The sequence below is a fragment of the Polypterus senegalus genome, chromosome 6, assembly GCF_016835505.1.
Source record: "Polypterus senegalus isolate Bchr_013 chromosome 6, ASM1683550v1, whole genome shotgun sequence".
Classification (NCBI taxonomy): domain Eukaryota; kingdom Metazoa; phylum Chordata; class Cladistia; order Polypteriformes; family Polypteridae; genus Polypterus; species Polypterus senegalus.
Window position 1 is genome coordinate 188,496,515 of NC_053159.1, and position 24,296 is coordinate 188,520,810.

At 44.5% G+C, this 24,296-nt stretch overlaps 1 protein-coding gene across 3 annotated transcripts in view; it reads left to right on the forward strand.

Moving 5' to 3' along the window:
- The window catches only part of pde1a (phosphodiesterase 1A, calmodulin-dependent), a 477,351-nt gene that overhangs the window by 192,833 nt on the left and 260,222 nt on the right, over window positions 1-24,296 (forward strand). Inside the window, exon 1 of one of the 3 annotated variants that reach the window (XM_039757739.1) lies at window positions 9,476-10,104. The exons of the other annotated variants lie outside the window; for them this stretch is intronic. Coding sequence (XP_039613673.1) covers window positions 10,004-10,104 — 101 coding nt within the window. The 5' untranslated portion in view covers window positions 9,476-10,003. Of the gene's footprint in view, window positions 1-9,475; window positions 10,105-24,296 lie in introns of those variants that run through there. 3 annotated transcript variants of the gene reach the window in all.

Consider the following 24,296-nt stretch of genomic DNA (forward strand, 5'->3'; position numbering starts at 1 on the left):
ATCGGGGCAACCGGAATAAAGCTGGGAAGTTCATCCCTGTTGGGGCCCATGGCCACCGCCAGGGGGCGCCCGAACGATTATGGAACCCTGGATGACAGCACTTCCGGTACACTTGGAAGTGCTGCCAGAAGGAATTCCAGGGACACCTGGAGTGCTTCTGGGTGCTCATGCGGCACTTCTACCACACCGAGAAGTGACGCTGGAAGATCATCACAGAGCACCTGGACCACATCTGGGTACTGCATTAAAGGAGCTGTCTCACTCTAGTACATGAGCCAAGTCGGTAGGAAGAAGGCAACGTTCAGGAGGAGAGGTGGAAAGGCGGCAGGAAAAGTCCGGAAAGGAGAGAAAAGGATGGAAGAAAGGTGTTTGGTGCAGGGGCACTGTGTTGTGTGTTTTTGGAACATTGTGTCCGTGTCTGTCTGTGCCAAGGCTGAACTACCACAATATATATATATATATAAACTGTTCAAAAAAATTAAAGGAACACTTTTTAATCAGAGTATAGCATAAAGTCAATGAAACTTCTGGGATATTAATCTGGTCAGTTAAGTAGCAGAGGGGGTTGTTAATCAGTTTCAGCTGCTGGGGTGTTAATGAAATTAACAACAGATGCACTAGAGGGGCAACAATGAGATGACCCCCAAAACAGGAATGGTTTAACAGGTGGAGGCCACTGACATTTTTCCCTCCTCATCTTTTCTGACTGTTTCTTCACTAGTTTTGCATTTGGCTACAGTCAGTGTCACTACTGGTAGCATGAGGCTATACCTGGACCCTACAGAGGTTGCACAGGTAGTCCAACTTCTCCAGGATGGCACATCAATACGTGTCATTGACAGAAGGTTTGCTGTGTCTCCCTGCACAGTCTCAAGGGCATGGAGGAGATTCTAGGAGACAAGCAGTTACTCTAGGAGAGCTGGAGAGGGCCATAGAAGGTCCATAACCTATCAGCAGGACCAGTATCTGCTCCTTTGGGCAAGGAGGAACAGGATGAGCACTGCCAGAGCCCTACAAAATGACCTCCAGCAGGCCACTGGTGTGAATGTCTCTGACCAAACAACCAGAAAGACTTCATGAGGGTGACCCAAGGGCCCCATGTCCTCTAATAGGCCCTGAGCTCACTGCCCAGCAGCATGCAGCTCGATTGGCATTCGCCATAGAATACCAGAATTGGCAGATGCACCACTGGTGCCCTGTGCTTTTACAGATGAGAGCAGGTTCACCCTGAGCACGTGACAGAAGTGAAAGGGTCTGGAGAAGCCATGGAGAACATTATGCTGCCTGTAACATCATTCAGCATGAGCAGTTTGGTGGTGGGTTAATGATTGTCTGGGGAGGCATATCCATGGAGGGTCACACAGACCGCTACAGGCTTGACAAAGGCACCTTGGCTGCCATTAGGTATCAGGATGAAATCCTTGGACCCATTGTCAGACCCTATGCTGGTACAGTGGCTCCTGGTGCACGACAATTCCTGGCCTCATGTGGTGAGAGTATGCAGGCAGTTCCTGGAGGATGAAGGAATTGATACCATTGACTGGCCACCACACTTTCCTGACCTAAATCCAATAGAACACCTCTGGGACATTATGTTTTGGTCCATCCAATGCCACCAGGTTGCACCTCAGACTGTCCAGGAGCTCAGTGATGCCCTGGTCCAGATCTGGGAGGAAATCCCCACAACACCATCTGTCATCTCATTAGAAGCATGCACCGATGTTGTCAGGCATGTATACAAGAACACAGGGGCCATACAAAGTGCTGCGGACAATTTGGAGTTGCTGCAATTCAATTTGGGCAAAATGGACTAGCCTGCCACATCATTTTTTCACTCTGATTTTTGGGGCGCCTTTGAATTCAGGGCTCTGTAGGTTGATCATTTTCATTTCCATCAAACGATGTGGCATCCTTTCGTTCCTAACACATTACCCAGTCTATATCAGTATAGATATCCAGGAGGATTTCTTTTTTCCCATTGAGATCTGATGTGTTTTCAAAGTGTTCCTTTAATTTTTTTGAGCAGTTTATATATATATATATATATATCAGGCATACACGCTCACTGCATCCCCTCTCGGGAATCAAACCTCGGAACGTCAGTGGCGAAGCCTCTTCTTTTACCCACCACGTTATGTGGTTCGTTTATTTGGAAAGAGGGCATCGTGGCGGATGTTTACCGACTTGCTGACCAACCACAAGCGTTACCTGGTAGGTAACCACCCATAGGGTCAGATTGTGACTCAGACTATGAATGCATATAAATAAATAAATAAATAAATAAAATGGTGGTTCCTGCCTTGTGCCCTGTGTTGGCTGGGATTGGCTCCAGCAGACCCCCGTGACCCTGTATTCGGATTCAGCGGGTTAGAAAATGGATGGATGGATAAAATGGTGCAGGGGTCTTCTAATTAATCCTGAGGGCTAGGGAAGAGTAAATTAATATGAATGAGAAATTTCAGTTTTTGATTTAGAATGAATTTGCAGTTCTTTCTGATAACATGTCTTCACTTTGTCATTATGGGATACGGAGTGAAGATTGATGAGCCAATTAGCACATGTATCCAACATAATGAAGCGTGAAGACAGTGAAGGGGTCTGAATACTTTCTCAATCCACTGTAATACACTAAAATGCTAAGAGGTGTTATTTCAACACCGAGTTGGATGTGTTGCACTCGTAACAACCCAGGGCCACTAAGATTCACACTGATTTAACGGGGATGGGGAAGCCAGGACAACACCCAGCCTGGTCCAACACTCACAGGCCTTCCATACCACCCTGAGGTAAAATAACTCAAATTCTGCATTCATAACAACTACCAGGTGTTTTCTTTTGTTGTTCTACATCCCCACATGTGATATACTGTCAGACTCATCCTAATGTCCACTTATAACAACCGGTTGCGCTTTTTGGTGTTCCCAGCTCTTTTTGGCCATCTACACCCAAGGAAAAAAAAACTCTTTCTTGGATCACATTTTGTGCAGAAGATGACACCCTTATAATGAAGTCTAAACCAATTGGTGTCTTCAGAAAAAAGATGATCAGAAGAACTTGAAGTTGTGCAGGCCACATCAACCAGCCCCTAATAAGATACTAGGGGTCAAAGCTACCCCTTTTCACAAAACCTAACAAAAAATGAGGATCAGTGATATTGGAATGTGGAGGATCTTTATCATTTTTTAAGAACATTAGAACAATCTGGATGAGAAGGGCACAACAAAGCTGAGGAGTCCTGCCCACGTAATTCTTCTTAAATAGTATCAAGTCGAGTTTTGAAAGTCCCTAAAGTCCTCCAGTACACCACACTACTTGGTCTCTTATTACTCTCTGTATGGAGAAAAACTTCCTAATGTTTGTGCGAACAGTCACCCTTAACAAGTTTCCAACTGTGTCCCCGTGTTCTTGATGAACTCATTTTAAAGTCACCTTCTCAGTCCACTGGACTGATTCCCTTCATCATTTTAAACACTTCAGTCAGGTCTCCTCTTCATCTCCTTAAGGCTCAGGTCTTTTAATCTTTCCTCATAACTCATCCCCTGTAGCCCTGTGATCAGCCCAGTCGCTCTTCTCTGGACCTTTTCTTGTGCTGTTATGTCATTTTTGTAGCCTGGAGACCCAAACTGCACCCAGTACTCCAGATTAGGCCTCACCAGTGTGTTATAAAGGTTGAGCAGAACCTCCTGTGACTTGTACTCCACAGATCAAGGCGCTATATAACCTAACATTCTGTTAGCCTTCTTCATGGCTTCTGAACACTGTTGGGAAGTCGATAGCTTAGAGTCCACTATGACTCCTAAATCCTTCTCATAAGGTGGACTCTCGATTTTCCGACCCCCATTGTGTATTCAAACCTCACATTTTTACTTCCAATGTGTAATTCTTTACATTTTCTGACATTTAATTTCATCGTCCACAAATCTGCCCAAGCCTGTCTGCTATCCAAGTCCTGTGATGATATAACGGATTCCAAATTATCTTCTAATCCACCTATCTTGGTATCATCTGCAAACTTAACCAGCTTGTTACTTATATTCCTAAATAAATCATTTCTAAATATTAAAATAGTAGCACTGCCCCCTGCTGGTCACCTCTCTTAACATCGGCCAGTTCTGATTAAGTTCCTCGCACCATCACCCTCTTCCTCCCTGTGTCTGAGCCAATTCTGCTCCCACCTACACACCACACCCTGAACTGCCACTTCTTTTAATTTGATGCCCACCCTCTCATGTGGCACCTCATCACATGCTTTCTGAAAGTCCAGATCAATAACATCATCTGCGCGTATCCTTTTGTTGCTTCCCCATAGAATTACAGTGTCACCAAAATGACACAAAGTCATCAAAAAGGTTTGGGGCAATCACCTGTATATTGTGCCTTGGCTGCAAAATGGTTAAACAGTTCATGTTTTCATAAGCCCTACAATTTTTATGCTATTTCGAGGTTGCAGGTTATAAATATTTGATTCTTTACTGGTGGTTTTAGCCCCCTCAGAGTCACTCCCATAAGGGTAAAAAATGACAAATTTCAAACATAGGCATGTGGCATATCATTTCAGACTATTTCAAGGTCAGTGAGACAAATATGACATTATTTTTTATTTTTGTTCCTTTTCTAGACCTCTGTGGACCCCCATCAAAGGGTAGAAAAATGACAATTTTGGTATCAATCGAGAATATTTAGACTTTAAATATTTGAATTGAAGTACACATTTGTAATATTTCAAATATTTGACCCAACTATTCTTATTTATTATGTCTTCTAGCTCACAAGGTAAATAATTACGTTTTTTATGAATATCCCAAATATGGAGTGGCTTACGCTAATTCCAGTGTTTTTCTACGTTATGGATTATTAAATGTAGATTAATAAACAAAAATGGCATTTTTCTCCACTTAGAGAACATTTCAATAGATTATCCATCTATTTTCCAACCCGCTGAATCCAAACACAGGGGTCTGCTGGAGCCTATACCAGCCAACACAGGGCACAAGGCAGGAACCAATCCCGGGCAGGGCGCCAGCCCACCACGGGATACGCACGAACACACACCAAGCACAATTTAGAATCGCCAATCCACCTAACCTGCATGTCTATGGACTGTGGCAGGAAACCCACGCAGACACGGGGAGACTTGCAAACTACAAGCAGGGAGGACCCGGGAAGCAAACCCGGGTCTCCTAACTGCAGGGCAGCAGCGCTACCCACTGCACCACCGTGCTACCCTTCAATAGATTAGATAAACTTTATTAATTATACTTGGAAATTTAAATGCATACAGCAGCAGAAACGTCAAAACAAAGATACAGACTTACATTACAATTGATCGATCGATAGATAAATGAATCAATTTAAATTGAGCAGAAATAGCAAATTAAAGAATGTAAATATTTAGTCAGGGGCGTTGGGAGGAGGCATTGAATTGCCAGATAGCGTCAGGCAGAAAAGACCCCCAGAGGTTCTTCTTATTTCTTTAGCCTGTGGCTACAACTGGACCAAGACACAGTGCCTCCTGGAGGGCATATTTTGGGATGGCATCCAATTTCAATAATACCCCGTACATCATCGCCGTCTTTGACCGCAGTTTCTTGGCAGGGAAGAAGGATTAGGGTAATGTAACATTATCGGTTTGTGTGGTTAGCGTGTAAAATAGTCGTGAAGGAAATGCCACTTGTGCCATGAAACGGCGGCTCATTATGTTTAGCGACTTCCGCCAAGAAACTGCGGTCAGAAATGACGGTGACGTATGGCTCTGCAGTTGGATGCTCCTCTCCAATTTTGCCAACGTCCTCTTCTCCGTATCATCTTGCAGTGTGTCCAGAATTAGCCCTGTGCTGGAACAGATTTTCCCGATAAGTTTGTACAGGAATTTCATATCGTTGCATCGTTGAACTCAAGTTCTTTCTCCTGGAGACCACTGCCCAGAGCAACACACTGGCTACTATTGACTCTCAGAACATTTCCAGCAGTATCAAAAGGCTGGAGTCTCCTCTGAAAGAACTGTCTTCTGTGGACCTTATTGTCCAGCACCGCTATATTGTCAGTCCAGCCCAGTTTGCTGTTTACATGGACCCCCAGGTACTTGTAGCTCTGCACCACTCCCACTTCCTCCCCTTAAATGGTGAGTGGGCTCAGAAGATCCTTGACACACCAGAAGTCCACCACCAGCTCTTTTGTCTTGCTGCTGTTGAGCTGCAGGTGCCCTCCACAAGAAGCTCCACCCCCTGCACTCCAACTCATCTCCATTAGGGGGCGTCATCTGAGACTTTCTGCAGATGGCATGCACTGATCTTGTGCTGGAAGTTCATTGTGTAGAAGGTGAGCAAGATAAGGAGACAGAGCAGCTCCAGTATTACACACCACCGTTAAGCAACTGTAGGCCAGTAAGATTAACATGCATCAAAGGAAAGTTAATGGAAGGAATTATTAAGGAGAAGATTGAGCAACACATGGCAAGGACATGACAGTCAGACGAGGGAGGTCGTGTTTTACCAAAATGCTGGTGTCACACGTGAAATTGGGAGACAGCTAACAGGCTTGAACGATAAGAATTCCATACCAGACCAGGGGCTGGCGATGTGCACTGACTTTCTTTGTCAATACCTTGCTGGCCATCCACGGGAAATCCCGGAGGGTTCCGGCGCCACTGTTGATGTCACTTCTGGTCTTGGCATATAAAGCCGCTATCTTTAGCAACCAAAATCAGTTCTGTTTTGGACTCGTACCTGTGAACATCTCTCAACCATTTAACTATTTTGCAGCCAAGGCACGATATACGGGTGATTGCCTCAAACGTTTTTGATGACTTCGTGTCATTTTGGTGACACTGGAATTCTATGAGGAAGCAACAAAAGGATACGAGCAGAGTGGAGCTGATGATGTTATTGATCTGGACTTTCAGAAAGCATGTGATAAGGTGCCACATGAGAGGGTGGGCATCAAACTAAAAGAAGTGGCAGTTCAGGGTGTGGTGTGTAGGTGGGTGCAGAATTGGCTCAGACACAGGAAGGAGAGGGTGACGGTGTGAGGAACCTCATCTGAACTGGCCGATGTTAAGAGTGGTGACCTGTAGGGGGCAGTGCTGGGGCCGCTGCTATTGTTAATAAATATAAATGATTTAGATAGGATTATAAGTAACGAGCTGGTGTGCAGATGATACCAAGATAGATAGATAGATAGATAGATAGATAGATAGATAGATAGATAGATAGATAGATAGATAGGAAAGACACTATATAATAGATAGATAGATAGATAGATAGATAGATAGATAGATAGATAGATAGATAGATAGGAAAGACACTATATAATAGATAGATAGATAGATAGATAGATAGATAGATAGATAGATAGATAGATAGATAGATAGGAAAGACACTATATAATAGATAGATAGATAGATAGATAGATAGATATATAGATAGATAGATAGATAGATAGATAGATAGATAGGAAAGACACTATATAATAGATAGATAGATAGATAGATAGATAGATAGATAGATAGATAGATAGATAGGAAAGACACAGATATAGATAGATAGATAGATAGATAGATAGATAGATAGATAGATAGATAGATATGAAAGGCACTATATGATAGATAGATAGATAGATAGATAGATAGATAGATAGATAGATAGATAGATAGATAGATAGATAGATAGATAGATAGATAGATACTTTAGGAGTCTTAGTGGACTCTAAGCTATCGACTTCCCGACAGTGTTCAGAAGCCATTAAGCAGGCTAACAGAGTGTCAAGTTATATAGCGCCCTGATGTGTGCAGTACAAGTCACAGAAGGTTCTGCTCAACCTTTATAACACACTGGTGAAGCCTCATCTGGAGTCCTGTGTGCAGTTTTGGTCTCCAGGCTACAAAAAGAACATAACAGCACAAGAGAAGGTCCAGAGAAGAACGATTAGGCTGATTCCAGGACTACAGGGGATGAGTTATGAGGAAAGATTAACAGAGCTGAGCCTTTACAGTTTAAGCAAACAGAGATTAAGAGGAGACCTGACTGAAGTGTTTAAAATGATGAAGGTCATCAGTCCAGTGGATCAAGACGGTGACTTTAAAATGAGGTCATCAAGAACACGGGGACACAGTTGGAAACTTGTTAAGGAGAAATTTCACACAAACATTTGAAGTTTTCCTTCATACAGAGAGCCACAGAGACTTGGAATAAGAGACCAAGTAGTGTGGTGGACTGGAGGACTTTAGGGACTTTCAGAACTCGACTTGATGCTATTTAAGAAGAATTACGTGGGCAGGACTGGCCAGCTTTGTTGGGCCATTCTCATCCAGGTTGTTCTATCCATCCATCCATTATCCATCCCGCTACATCCCAACCACAGGGTCACGTGGGGTCTGCTGGAATGTTCTTAAAAATATAATAAAGATACTCCACATTCCAATATCACTGATCCTCATTTTTCCTCAAGAACACAGGGACACAAATAAATTTCGCACAAACATTTGGCAGTTTTTCTTTACACAGAGAACCGCAGACACTTGGAATAAGCGAGCAAGTAGTGTGGAGGACTAGAGGACTTTAGGGACTTTCAAAACTCGACTTGATGTTTTTTTTTGGAATGAAATAAGTGCTGGGCTGAATTGCCTGTTCTTCTCTAACACGCTTGTTCTCAACCTGTGGGGCAGGACCCCTAGGGGGGGTGCGAAGTAACAACAAAGGGGGCGCGAAGATATGAAAAAAAGAAAACAAGAATCAAAAATATGAAAAATACATCTATTGAAACCAAACCAAATTAACTTAAACTACATTCTGATACTAGAATAATAAATACAGAGTTAGATAAATGTCTCCCCGTGTCTGCGTGGGTTTCCTCCCACAGTCCAGAGACATGCAGGTTAGGTGCATTGGCGATTCTAAATTGCCCCCAGTGTGTGCTTGGTGTGCGTGTGCCCTGTGGTGGGCTGGCACCCTGCCTGGGGTTTGTTTCCTGCCTTGCTCCCTGTTTTGGCTGGGATTGGCTCCAGCAGAACCACGTGACCCTGTAATTAGGATATAGCGGGTTGGAAAATGGATGGATAAATGTCGATAAAAGTTAAGTAGGTATAATAAAAATTGTAGTGGTGTATCGGCAGCAAAAATATAGGAATAAATTGTATTAGGGTTTCAAAAAAACGTTAGGGGGGCACGATTAAAACTTATGAAAACTCGGGTCGCAAATACTTAAAGGTTGAGAAACGCTGCTCTAACACACAAACTGCTGTCTGTCGAGTAAGTTAGTCGGTGATCCAGGAAATTGTGAAGGAATCTTCAAGATTATAAAGCCTTGAGCTTTTTTCCGCTGGTGACGAGAATGAAAAGAAATCTACAGCATAATAAAGTGAAAGGGTCTGAATACTTTCTGAGCCCCCCTCCCCTGTATGCGTGCGCTGGTAAATGCGTGTATTGATGAGTGTGCGTGAACGGGTGATGGGAGGCGTGTCGCAGATTACCGCCTGCGCCTGACAGGGACTGGCTGAGCCTTCGCTTCTCGGTTGGGGTATCCGTGAACCCGGCGCCTTTTGTTGGTGTGGGTCGTTGTGTTGCTGGTTACACAAACACAGCTGTGTGTGCAGCTGGCGAGAGGAGAGAGAGAGAGAGAGAGAAGGGGAGAGCGAGCGAGCGAGCGAGAGACTGCGTGCCTCACATGTGCACACCGCGAGAGAGAGAGAGAGAGAAAGAGAGAGAGCCGAGCGCTCCACCTGACCATCAGACAGCATCGGCGGCAGCGAGCGGCCAGCAGCCACACCGAGGAGTAGCGTCGCTTCACATCTTCTCGCCGCCTCATTAGCTGAATGCCTCTGAAGTCACACATCTAGAGAAAGGGAAAAAGAGAGAGAGAGAGAGAGACAGAGCGAGAGCGCATTGAAATGTGCGCATTGTGGACGATCCCCGGCTCTGCATAGAGCAGCCTCTGAAGAGGCTCATGCGGACGCTTCTGCTGCTCCTACTGCTACTGTTGCTGCTCTAACACCGTTCGGATCTTCACTATGGATTCTCCTGTCAACGATACGGAGGATCTGGAGAACAATTCCTTGAAAGAATCGAAAACCGAACACACCGAGAAAATGTGGCTGCGCCTCAGAGGGATGTAAGTCCATTAATATTACTGATATTGTTAACGTTATTATCGCCGCTGTTATTATTGTCAAAAGTTTTTACCGTGAAAGCCTGAAAAGCAGCAACGGCATGTAGATGTGTTAACCGCCCGCAAACCGTGCGAGGATTGTTCAACCCGCCACAAAAAGAAGATGCGTCTCCAATGCGCTGATAAATAAACAGATAAATAAACGAACTATTTTATACGGTACCTTTCACAGGGTAAGCGCAAATGTGAAATTGTTATTGACGAGTGGTGACCAGAACAAAAATGGTAATTTACTATAGCTGGGGCAGGCAGTCAGCTTTTTTTCGGTGTGGTTTTATCGAGGGGGTTGACATTATACATTATATTTTAGAGGGAATGGGGGGCATACCCCGGCTAAATGACCCCCTGGAGCCTGGCCTGGTGGTGATCACTTTTCTCTAATTGCACCACAGGACCTCAAAAATTGAAGCGCCGTCGGTGTATCTTTAAAACGGCACAGGAAATGAGACGATTTCGGTTGTGTTGTCAGGAAGAATGCATTCATGCAATTGTTTGATTCATTTCTGCATGGGTGTTAGCTTATTAAAATCGATATTGGTGTTGTGTGGCGCAGTAGTTAGGGCTGACACTTGATGTGGAATTTGAATGGCCGCCTCAAGCCTGTTGCAAACGAGCTTGATGGACTGAATGGGCTCCGCTCGTTTGTCAGGTCTTTCGATTAATTGGATTCCCGAGCCTTATTGATGGTTTTTTATTGTATTTTTTTTAACCTTGTTCTGGATTTCTGAATTGGGACCTTGCTCGCCTGCATTGCCTTTTGTTTTCGGCGGCTCCATTTTGCCTTTTGTGCCCTACTGACCTTCTTTCTTGTTACAAACATTTGTTGCAGAAGTAAATCTTTTAAAGTTTATAAAGACTCTGCATTGCACGTATATATCTAGCTTAGGTTTGGCAGTATAATCCACTCTAGTGGGCATTTTTTGGGAATGTTTTTGAAATTTATTGGGTTTTATGTATTTTGGGACTCCTAGTCCACAGCATTTCTGGAGCCGTCCATTTATATAGGGCAGGACATTCTGTCAGCATCGCCGTCTGTGTTGGGTCCCCTCACCGGTCATCTTCTCACTGCTGTGGGAGAAAAAGAAGATGAAGCTAGTGACAGCACCCTCGGTCAGCCCAGAGTGGAATCACTTAAAACAGTCGAGCCCAGAAGGCAATCCCCATCTGCACATGCAGTGACAATCAAAAAAAGTCCAGGATGATGGACTATCTGTCGGGCTGACCGCACTTTGTGAGACTTAAGGACACAAGGCACAGGTCTCTCTGCTTTACTCTTCACTCTGTGATACCTCTGACTAGAAAAAGAGGAGGACGAGACAGAGGAGGGGAATCAAAGGGGAGAATAACTCAGCATCAGCAAACAGATTACTGGCTTTCACCACACCAAAGAGCCTCTATGTTTGGTCACTATTCAAGGAGTGGATGTTGAGATGGTCCACTCCTACAAGTACTTGGGGGTCCACATCAATGACAGGTTGGATTGGTCTTGGAACACAGAGGAACTTAAGAAAGGGCAGAGCAAACTCTTTATTTCTTAGGAGACTGCGAACCTTTAATGTGGAAAGTGACATCATTCACATCTTCTACAACTCTGTGATGGCCTGTGTGGTCTACTGGGCTAGTGACATCACTTCAAGAGAGGACCACCAGATCAACAAGATAATTAAAAGGGTGTGCCTATTATGTGACACACTCTGGGCCCCTAGAGGTCATAGAGGAGGAGCGAATCAAGAGAAAACTGAGCGCCATTATGAACAACGCTGCACATCCTCGCTGTGACACACCAGCACTGAGGACTTTCAGCCAATGAATCATTTAAAAGAAGGGTGTCAAGAAAAACCACTGGGGGTCCTTTATATCAACGGCGATATGTCTGTATAGCGCCTCACTGGGGTTGTTTTTTCTCTTTAGTCATTCTGGCTTGTGGTCTGAGCAAAGTGTGTGTGTTTATCAATCAATGTATGTATGTATGTATTTAATTCAACAGCTTCTGTAAAAAGCCAGGAAAAAATAAACATATACATTTTATAGTGCCTTTCATCTATCTATCTATCTATCTATCTATCTATCTATCTATCTATCTATCTATCTATCTATCTATCTATCTATCTATCATATATTGCCTTTTATGTCTATCTAATAGATAGATAGATAGATAGATAGACATGAAAGGCACTATATAATAGATAGATAGACAGACATGAAAGGCACTATATAATAGATAGATAGATATAGTTAGAGCCTATCATATCTATCTATCTATTATATAGTGCCTTTCATGTCTGTCTATCTATCTATTATATAGTGCCTTTCATGTCTATCTATCTATCTATTATATAGTGCCTTTCATGTCTGTCTAATAGATAGATAGACATGAAAGGCACTATATAATAGATAGATAGACATGAAAGGCACTATATAATAGATATGATCGGCTCTATCTATTATATAGTGCCTTTCACATCTATCTATCTATCTATCTATCTATCTATCTATCTATCTATCTATCTATCTATCCAACTTGAACAGTAACAAGGAGACCAAGACCAGTTAAATGTGAAGGTTATCATAACAAATGTAATTCTTTAACCAGCATTAACTAAATGAACGTATGGCTGCACATTAAGGTACATTTGGAGATTTGGGAAATGCTTGCAAGTTGTAACATTTTTATTGCTTTAGTCATCTCATCACAGTTATTACAATTATGTTTTTTCTGTATTTTTGAGTGAGTCATATTAAAAAATAATGGTGATAACTGAACCTAATTACACACATTTATAGACTTCCATTAATCCATGTGTTTTTATTCCATTTTGCGTTATCACGTAGGTTTAAAATGGAGCTTAAATAGGCTTCTGGTTGCTCAGTCGCAAGTGTAAATAAATCCAAAAGAAACAAAGGCAGGGTTGGGGCTCCAAAGGACCCCCTGTTTAATGTCCTGTTTAAGGGACCCGATGGCTGCCGCGGCTGTAGTGCAGCTTGTCACAGAACATGTAGCAGAGACAAGGGAAGGGCGGGCTTAGTGATGTCATAAGACCAATTTTCTTTGTTTCTATTCAAAGCACACCAACGAGACACACCTGACACACGCATGTGTGACCCGAGCTTAGTGTAGTTTTTTTTTCTACAGTACTTGTTGCTATTTCTATATTTTTTTCTGATCTTAATTAGAAATTCAGTTTAATTTTAATTAGTCTTCCTGCTATTCTTATAGTTTGTTTAGTTCTTAAGACTTTTCTATTTAATTTTTATATTTATAGTTGATTCTGAGAGTGTTCTGACCCCTTTAGTTTCTGCTCCATTTATTGTGTTGTGCGTTTAATTTCAAATGGAGAAATTGTGATTTTTGCCCATCGATTGACACTCAATACCCCAAAAGGGGTCCTGTTCAAGGATTGTTCCTGCCTTACACCCTGTGTTTACTGGGCAAGGCTTCAGACCCCAGCAGCCCAGTTTAGGATTAGGTGGGCTTAGGGAATGATGTGATATGGTATGGTATGGTATGGTATGGTACATGTCATTTGTCTCTTGATCTTCATCTTTCAGCTGCTCCCGTTACGGGTCCCCAAAGTGGATCATCTTCTTCCATATCTTTCTGTCTTCTGCATCTTGTTTTGTCACACCCATCACCTGCATGTTCACACCCCTTCTGAATTTTAAACACACCCCTTCTGCTATCTTAGGTTTGTCACGCCCCTGTCTTTGAATTGTTACCGCCCACTTCCACACACTAACTTAAATATACTCGTCCCCTTTTTTAAGTGCACGCCCCTTTTTAATTTTAAACACACCCCTTCTGTTATCTTAAGTTTGATACACCCCTGTCTTTGAATTGTTACCGCCCACTTCCACACTTCTTCTTCTCTCGGCTGCTTCCATTAGGGGTTGCCACAGTGGACCATCTTCTTCCGTATTTTTTTGTCACACCCATCACCTGCATGTCCTCTCCCACCACATCCAAAAACCTTCTCTTTGGCCTTCCTCTTTTCTTCTTCCCTGGCAGCTCTATCCTTAGCATCCTTCTCCCAATATACCCAGCATCTCTCCTCTGCACATGTTCAAACCAACACAATCTCGCCTCTGTGACTTTGTCCACCAACTTGAGCTGACCCTCTAATGTCCTCATTTCTAATCCTGTCCATCCTCGTCACACACAATGCAAATCTTAGCATCTTTAACTCTGCCACCTTCAGCTCCGTCTCCTGCTTTCTGGTCAGTGCCACCGTCTCCAGCCCATATAACACAGCTGGTCTCACTACTGTCCTGTAGACCTTCCCTTTCACTCTTGCTGATACCCGTCTGTCACAAATCACTCCTGACACTCTTCTCCACCCTGCCTACACTCTCTTCTTCACCTCTCTTCCACAATCCTCATTACTCTGTACTGTTGATCCCAAGTATTTAAACTCCTCCACCTTCCCCTTCTCTACTCCCTCATCCTCACCATTCCACTGACCTCCCTCTCATTCACACACATGTATTCTGTCTTGGTGGTCCTACTGACCTTCATTCTTCTCCTCTCCAGAGCAGATCTCTACCTCTCCGGGGTCTCCTCAACCTGCTCTCTACTCTCAATACAGATCACAATGTCATCAGCAAACATCACAGTCCACGGGGACTCCTGTCTAATCTCATCTGTCAGCCTGTCCATCACCATTTCAAATAAGAAAGGACTCAGAGCCGATCCCTGATGTAATCCCACCTCCGTCTCTCCTACTGCGGACCTCACCACGGTCACACTCCCCTCGTACATATCCTGTGCCACTCTTACGTACTTCTCTGCCACTCCCGACTTCCTCATACAATACCACAGCTCCTCTCCTCACCCTGTTATTTGCTTTCTCCAGGTCCACAGACACAATGCAACTCCTTCTGTCCTTCTCTCTACTTCTCCATCAACACCCTCAGAGCAAACATCTCCTCTCTGGTGCTCTTTCCTGTCATGACACCACACTGCTGCTCACTAATCATCACCTCACTTCTTAACTGAGCTATTCCTCACTACTCTTTCCCATAATTTCATGCTTTGGCTCATCAGTTTTATCCCCCTGTAGTTACTGCAGTCCTGCACATCCCCCTTATTCTTAAATATCGGCCCACCAGTACACTTCTTCTCCACTTCTCAGGCATCCTCTCACTTTCCAAGATTTCATTAAACAATCTGGTTAGAAACTCCACTGCCATCTCTCCTAAACACCTCCATGCTTCTACAGGTATGTCATCTGGACCAACGGCCTTTTCATTCTTCATCCTCTTCATCGCTGTCCTTACTTCCTCCTTGTTAATCCGTTGCACTTCCTGTTTCATTATCTCCACATCATCTAACCTCTTCTCTCTCTCTCGTTCTCTTCATTCATCTGCCTCTCAAAGACCTCTTTCCATCTGCTCAACACTCTCTCCTCACTTGTGAGTATGTTTCCATCTTTATCCTTTATCACCCTAACCTGCTGCTCATCTTTCCCAGCTCGGTCCCTCTCTGTAGCCCACCGGTCCTTTTTGTCCATTCTTAGCTTAGTGACCAGCCTCTCATACAACTCATCATACTCCTTTTCTTTAGCCTTCACCACCTCTCTCTTCACCTTGCTCCTTGTCCTCTTGTCTACTTTCTGCATCGCTCTGACTCTCCCACTTCTTCTTCACCATCCTCTTCCTCTGTATACTCTCCTGTATTTCCTCATTCCACCACCTGGTTTCCTTTTCCTCCTTCCTCTTTCCAGATGTCACACCAAGCACCCTTCTTGCTGTCACCCTTACCTCATCTGCTGTAGTTGCCCAGCTGTCTGGTAATTCTTCACTGCCACCCAGTGCCCATCTCACCTCCTCCCTAAACACAACCTTGCAGTCTTCCTTTTTCATCTTCCGCCATTTGATCCTTGGCTCTGCCCTCACTCTCTTCCTCTTCTTGATCTCCAACGTCATCCTACAGACCACCATCCTATGCTGCTTGACTACACTTTCCCCTGCCACCACTTTGCAGTCTCCAATCTCCTTCAGATTGACTCTTCTGCATAGGATGTCATCTACCTGTGTGCATCTTCCTCCACTCTTGTACGTCACTCTGTGTTCCTCCCTCTTCTTAAAATACGTATTCACCACAGCCATGTCCATCCTTTTGGCAAAATCCACTATCCTCTGACCTTCTTCATTCCTCTCCTTGACACCATACCTATAGTGGGGGAAAATAAGTATTTCATCCTCTGCTGAATTTGTACGTTTGCTCACTTAGAAAGAAATGAAGAGTCTCTAATGTTTATGGTAGTTTTATTTTAATGGAACAATCCCAAATAGTCACATAATTTATAAATTGATTTGCATGTCATTGAGTGAAATAAGTATTTGATCCCCTACAACCCAGCCAGAATTCTGACTCCCACAGATTGGCTGTGTGCCCATGTGGCCCACAGATTACAATCAATCAATCAATCAATCAATCAATCGCAGATCCTCCTGATCTCATCTCGTGATGTGTATAAAGCTCACCTGTCCACAGAATCCATTTCTTCCATTCCAACCTCTCCTCCACCATGGGTCACGCCAAAGGGCTGTCAAAGGACGTCAAGGACAAGACTGGAATGGGCTACGAGACCATCAGCAAGAAGCTTGGCGAGAAGGTGACAACCGTTATTCAGAAATGGAAGATATAAATCTAAAATGACCATCAATCACCCTTGGTCTGGAGCTCCATGCAAGATCTGACCTCATGGGGTGAGGATGATGATGAGAAAGGTGGAGGATCAGCCCAAAATTACACAGGAGGAGCTTGTTAATGATCTGAAGGCAGTTGGGACCACCACAGTCACCAAGAACCCCATTGGTAATGCACTATGCCATCATGAACTGAAATCTTGCAGCACCTGCAAGGTCCCCCCTGCTCAAAATGACACAGGTACAGACCCGTCTTAAATTTGCCAGTGAACATCTAAATGATTCAGAGAAGTTGTTAGTTGTCAGGTGACAACCGTTGGTGTGATTATTTGGAGATGGAAGATACATATAAAATTACCATCAAATCGCCCTCAGTCTGGAGCTCCATGCAAGATCTGGCCTCATGGGCTGAGGATGATGATGAGAAACGTGTGGGATCATCCCAAAACTACATGGGAGGAGCTTGTGATTGATCTGAAGGCAGTTAGGACCACCACAGTCACCAAGAACCCCATTGGTAATGCACTATGCCATCATGAACTGAAATCTTGCAGCACCTGTTAAGGTAACCCCATTGGTAACACACTACGCCGTCATGGATTGACATCTTGCAGCGCCCCCCTGCTCAAGAAGGCACATGTACTGTATAGGCCCGTCTTAAGTTTGCGAGTGAATATCTAAACGATTCAGAGAAATTGTCAGGTGACAACCGTTGGTGTGACTATTTGGAAATGGAAGATAAATATAAAATGACCAGACCCTCGGTCTGGAGCTCCATGCAAGACCTTGTGAGCAGAAAAACAGCCCCAGAGTGTGAGGCGTCCACCTCCGTGTTCGACTGTGGAGATGGTGTTCTTTGGGTCCTGCTCAGCATTTCTCTTCCTCCAAACACGGCGGGTGGAGTTGATGCCAAAGAGCTTGGTTTTGTTCTCATTCCATCGGTCAGGCATTCATGGCAGAATAGCAAGATGGACGCCACTCTTGAGTGAAAGGCACCTGACACCTGAAGGTTCTCTGGTTTGATGAGACGACAACTCAATGTATTGGGCTGAACCTCAAGCACTAAGCCTGGCAAAGATCACCCGCTTAATGCCATCTTAGGGTGAAGCATGGTGGTGGCAGCATTAGGCTGTAGGGCAGGGAGTCTCAGAGTGTCCTTAAGTGGCACAGCCAAATCTCAGGCATGACCTCCTTGTCGGTCACCCCGGGCGTGTCTTGGTTTTAGAATTCTGCGTAATTACGATTGTAGTGGTCTGGTGCCGCTCAGATTCACACTGTCGATAGGACGGTGATTTTGATTGTTTTTCACTGGGGTTTCCAGGAATGTACCCTGCCTTGGCGCTACCCGCACACTCACTAACAGACAGAGACACGAATCGAACAAATGTGTGAATAAGATATTAAGTGGAAAATCAATTAACGATAACAAAAATCGGACCACCCTTCCCCTTCTGCGATATAAACATTACACACAACAATCAGCCCCAGACAATAAACACTCACGGCAATGTCCTTTTCAGAGTTCCAATGCGGCAGAAACAGATGAAATGGTATGGAGTAAAGATGACGAGGACGATCCCGGGAGCGGCTTCTGTAAGAAATGAATTAAACCGTCCCACCGATCGTCCTGAGGGGTGAAATTTGTGGGAGCATTCCCTCCAAAGATGCACAACGACTAAACCGGCACTATTCCCACCACAGGACGGTCCATTCATCCTTGCGAGAAACAATCCAGGGTACAAATGACTTCACAGTAGTTACTTTTGCACGGGACCCCCGGGATACACAGAAATGCAGACCTTTTCCTTGCTGCTTCGCCGGCCTCGATTTTCAAGTTTCCCGCTAGTCCTTCTTGTCCCCAGCAGCCCCTGCGCCTGTTTCAGACATCCAATGAAGGCAATCCCCTTGGTGGGGCTGCTGGGAATTGGAGTCCTTCCAGTTGTAGCACTGCTACATGGTAAAGCCCGGGTGACATTTAATGAAGTGACGCAGTGGTAGCGCTGCTCTCTTGCGGTTAGGATACCCAGATTCACTTTCTGGGTCCTCCCTGCGTGGAGTCTGCATGTTCTCCTCGTGTCTGTGTGGGTTTCCTCCTGGTACTCCGGTTTCCTCCCACAGTCCAAAGACATGCAGGTTAGGTGCACTGGCGATTCTAAATTGTATAATAATAATATTATACACAATAATAGTGTGTGCTTGGTGTGTGTGTGTGTGTGTGCCCTGTGGTTGGCTGGCGACCTGCCTGGGGTTTGTTTCCTTCCTTGTGCCCTGTGTTGGCTGGAATTGGCTCCAGCAGATCCCCATGACCCTGTAGTTAGGATATAGTGGGTTGGATATCGGATGGATGGATGGACATTTAATGATCTGCTTTACAGTCAAAGTCTCGAAAAACTCTTGGGACCAAACTCTGCTGCCATCCTGTGGATGAAATTCTGTTGCCAAACCTCAGGAATATCTCTATGGGTTTTGCCACTCTATTGTAACTCATCGATATTCATAAAGTGGGCGGAGTCTTCGTGGCATGTAAATGAGAAGCTGTTTTTGAACAAACCATTGAATCAAGTGATCGTGATGACAACGTGAGTTGGACATCAGATGTTGAAACTGATGCATATGATGCTGGACAATTAGACCACCATGATGTGCTTGGAGAAGCTTCACCGTGGTGCGACAAAAGATGCTTGGCTTTGATTGGGATCAAGTGCAAGGACAAGTTAGACGTTGGCCTCCTAAGTACTGTCCACAATGTGGCAACTGTCCATGTTCATGTCATTGGAAATGTTTTTGTGCATAACTAATTGTATTTTGTGTTCTGCATTTTACGGGTTACTTTGTGGTTATGAAAGTGCGTACAATTAAAAAGACAGCTTTGTTAAAAAGAATTCCATGAGGCAAAGTGCATTCTGGGTAATCTCTACTGAAAGCTTATAGTTTGTGGTTGTCACTAAAGCCTAACCCCCTATACCTGTAGGTTCAACGTATTAACGTTCGCGTTTTCGACTTCTGCGTCGTTTCCTGGGAATGTTACGGTTGAGGATTGGCTGAGCTTTGGTGAGCTCATTACAAGTTTATTGTTGTCCAGCATTTCCGAAACATTCCGTCATTCCCGGGAGGTGTGTGTCGATCTCTGCCTGCATGCCATCTTCTGGTTGCTTCTCACGGGTTCTCCTAAATCCTGGTGAAGCCCTGCAGTTGTTTCCAAAATTCGGAATATTCAACAAAGTGCTTTTAGCTCCACACCTATGACTAGGACCAAAGCTTCGTCACTCGGAGTCACTTGAGACCCTTTTCCGACTCTGAGACTCTTGATAAATACGAGCACAGACACCAAATATGAACCATTTGATAGGGGGCTTGTATTGTTTGATTATCTGTGCTGAGCAAACTGCAGTTTTGCTGCAAATTATCAATGCAAATTGAACGGGAGGAAAGCAAACAAGAAATGGCCGAAGCAGCCAAGTAGTGAAAACGCATAAAGGAGACGACGAGTGCTTCTGCCGCCATTGCACGATTCACTCCTCGACATTCTCACCTAACATTCACTCATTCAGCACATTCAGTCTGTGGTGGAGAAGACTTCTGAACGGCTCTGAACCCGCGAACATCACAAAGCCGTTCGAGCAGCCGGTTTAAGTGAACTCCCCGGGCTTCTCCGTGCTTTCTGAGTTTGGTCCTTCAACAATCAGGATGTTACCGTCTTGACTTGTGTGGACGTGGACTTCATGTGCACTCGGATTCTTGGCACTTTTCACTCTTTCTTTTTCTTTGGCCAGAAACAGGGCATGGGCCAATCTGTGAAGACTCTGGGGGCACTCTTAAAGTTTGGGGGGGTTTTACTCATAATCTGTACAGCACATACTGTAGCATGCCCTGCTCCAAGACAGTAATAGGCAGAGAGATAAATAAATGAATAGACGTGAAAGGCACTATGTGATACATAGATAAATATGAAAGGCACTATATGATAGATACTGTGGATGGATGGATGGATGGATGTGAAAGGCACAATATAAATGATAGATGGATAGGAAAGGCACTATATACAGTAATAGATGGCTGTGAGAAGCACTATATAATAGATATGAAAGGCACTATATAATAGATAGATGAATGGATTTGAAAGGCACTATATGATAGATAGTGAAATGCATTATATAATAAATAGATTAATGTGAAAGGTAGTACATAATAAATGGATAGATTTGAAAGGCACTATATAATAGATAGATGAATGGATTTGAAAGGCACTATATAATAGATAGTGAAAGGTAGTATATAATAAATAGATAGATATGAAAGGCACTATATAATAGATAGATGGATGTGAAAGGCACAATAGAAATTATAGATAGTGTGGGGCGAGTCCCTCTCGCGGGGCTGTGTGCACACCGCTCCCGTGGCACGTGGGGGGGCTCCTTTGCTGCGCCGGGCTGTCCTCAACATCATTTCTTAATACAGGTCCCCGCCTTGAACCAGGCAGAGCATCCTGTCGACTACGCCAGTGTGGAACGAGAACTGGACACAGACAGGTAGACATGTTTAAGCACCACCACACGTTTATTAACAGTCCTATTATTTACAATTTAAGTGTCACACAACCCCAAGACTCCCCCAAAGTCCAGGCCTCACTCTTCACAATGCCTCACTTCTTCAGGCCACCTTCACTCCTCTCCACCAAGACTTTGTCCTTCTCCTCACCCGACTCCACCATTGAATGGAGGGAGGCGGCCCCTTATATACATGCCTGGATGTGCTCCAGGTGTTTCCCGACACTCTTCCGCTGGCACTCCCCAGTGTGGTGCCGACTGTGTATCCGGAAGCACTCCGGGTGTCCCCGGTCCTCTTCAAAGCACTTCCAGGTGTCCCCGGAAGTGCTGAGGTCCAGGGCTCCAAAGGCAGCGGGACGCCCCACAGGCCCCTACAGGGTTGAGCTTCAAAGCTCTGTACCCGTGGCCCCCAAAGCAACCAGTGCAGTTGCCCCCTCGTGGTCTGGAGAAGGCGCGAGCCCTCCTCCGGTCCTCCTGGGCGTCCCGGCTGGGTACCCCCCCAGCAGCGTGCCACAATAGATAGATATGAAAGGCACTATACAATATATAGATGGATGTGAAAGGCACTATATGATAGACAGATAGATGGTTGTGAAAAGCACTATATAATGATAGATAGATATAAAGGCACAATAGAAGTTATAGATGGATAGATAGATATGAAAGGCACTATATAATAGATTGTGAAATGCATTACATAATACACAGATGGATGTAATAGATGGATGTGAAAGGCACTATATGATAGAGAGACAGGCAGGAAGATGTTATTTGTCTCCAAGGAGAAAATAAAACTTTACAAGCACTGACTGTTGTTTCTGTCGATGTTGTATTCAAAAAGACACCCATGCAGGACTTTGTAATTTTCTAGCACACATGTTGACCTCTAACTCCATCTCAATCACATAACATTTATGTGCAGAAATTTAGCCAGCAGAAGGCCCAGGAAGTTAATAAAAATCAGAAAAACCGATTGTCTTGAGTTCTGCTGGATATCAGGATACATTTTGGAGGTCATTTAGAGGGTACTGGGGCACCAGAGCATGAATCATTGTTCAGGCCTCACCGATCTCACCTACAACAGGACACCTAGTAATTAATGAGAAGGCATATAAATAGCCACAACACAAGAACAGCAAGTGGACCATCAGCACTCCATGAGAGTATGCAATAAGGGGTACAGACAATCCCAAAATGACAGAAACAGCATCCGAGGCTATGAGCAGTAGACATGCTGTATGTCCATCCGTCCACTTCCTAAACAGTTTACCCAGCGCAGGTTTGCAGGGGAGCTGGAGCCTAACACAGTCAGCACTGGCTGCAACAAGATTTATTGCCACACATACCTTCATGTATTCCACAGTTCCAGCAATATGACTCTTCCCTTCTCCACTCCAACCAGGTAAGCTTTGTTTGACTAATCCCCCTGACTCCCCCTTTATCAATACCCCCCATAAGTGCAGACTCACCTGAGAATGTCCACAAGTCACCTGACCTGCTGCTCTGTTTCTACTCTGAGGTGTCACAGAGTGAAGAGTAAAGAAGACAGGCCTGTGCCTTGTGATGCTCCAGTGTTGCTCACGCAGTCCTCAAGTCTCACAAACTGTGGATTGCCCCACAGATAGTCCATCATCGGGACACCACAGGCTCACCCACCTACATATTACCCCTTAACAGGGATGGCTGGATGGTATTGAAGGCACTGGTGAAATCAAATCATCCTCACAGTGCAGATTGTTCAGCCTTGAGGAGCAGATAGATCATTGCCTCCTCCACCCAAGTCTTTGTCTGATAGCCAGACTACAGTGAGTAAAGGTGGTCTACCATAAGAGTACTCATATAGTCCAAGACCAGCCTCTCAAAGGTCTTCATGATAAGTGCCACTGGTGTGCAGTCATTAGGTGAACAGGTGCCCACCTTATCCACAATGGCTGCATTTTCTGGAGCCTCAGTGACATGCTGATCCTACGGTGGCCAAGACCCGTAAATAGGCTGAGTGCTTAGAGCAGAACACGTGTGCTGTCTGTGACGTGTGGAAGTGGGCAGCAACACTTCAAAGAGAAATGTGGCAAATCCAAGAGAAGAAGAAAAGGGGTGTGGCACGAATTTTTACTTCTGGCAGTCATTTTCTGAAACATTTTCTGCTAAACATTGCTCAGCGATGCTGATTTAAATATTCTTTGTCCCTCTTTTCTAAAAAAAAAAGTTCACACCCCTTTTGAATTTTAAACACACCCCTTCTCTTTCCACAGGTTTGCCACACCCCTGTCTCTGAATTATTGCCGCCCACTAACACACTTCTTCTTTCGGCTGCTCCCGTTAGGGGTTGCCACAGCGGATCATCCTCTTCCATATCTTTCTGTCCTCTGCATCTTGTTCTGTCACACCCATCACCTGCATGTCCTCTCTCACCACATCCATAAACCTCGTCTTCACTGGCAGCTCTATCCTTAGCACCCTTCTCCCAATATACCCCTCATCTCTCCTCTGCATATGTCCAAACCAACACAATCTCGCCTCTCTGACTTTTTCTCCCAACCGTCCCACCTGAGCTGACCATCTAATGTCCTCATTTCTAATCCTGTCCATCCTCGTCACACTCAATGCCAATCTTATCATCTTTAACTCTGCCACCTCCAGCTCTGTCTCCTGCTTTCTGGCCAATGCCACCGTCTACAACCCATATAACATAGCTGTCCTGTAGACCTTCCCTTTCACTATTGCTGATACCCGTCTGTCACAAATCACTCCTGACACTCTTCTCCACCCACTCCACCCTGCCTGTACTCTCTTCTTCATCTCTCTTCCACAATCCCCATTACTCTGTACTGTTGATCTCAAGTATTTAAACTCATCCACCTTCACCTTCTCTACTCCCTCATCCTCACCATTCCACTGACCTCCCTCTCATTCGCACACATGTATTCTGTCTTGGTGGTC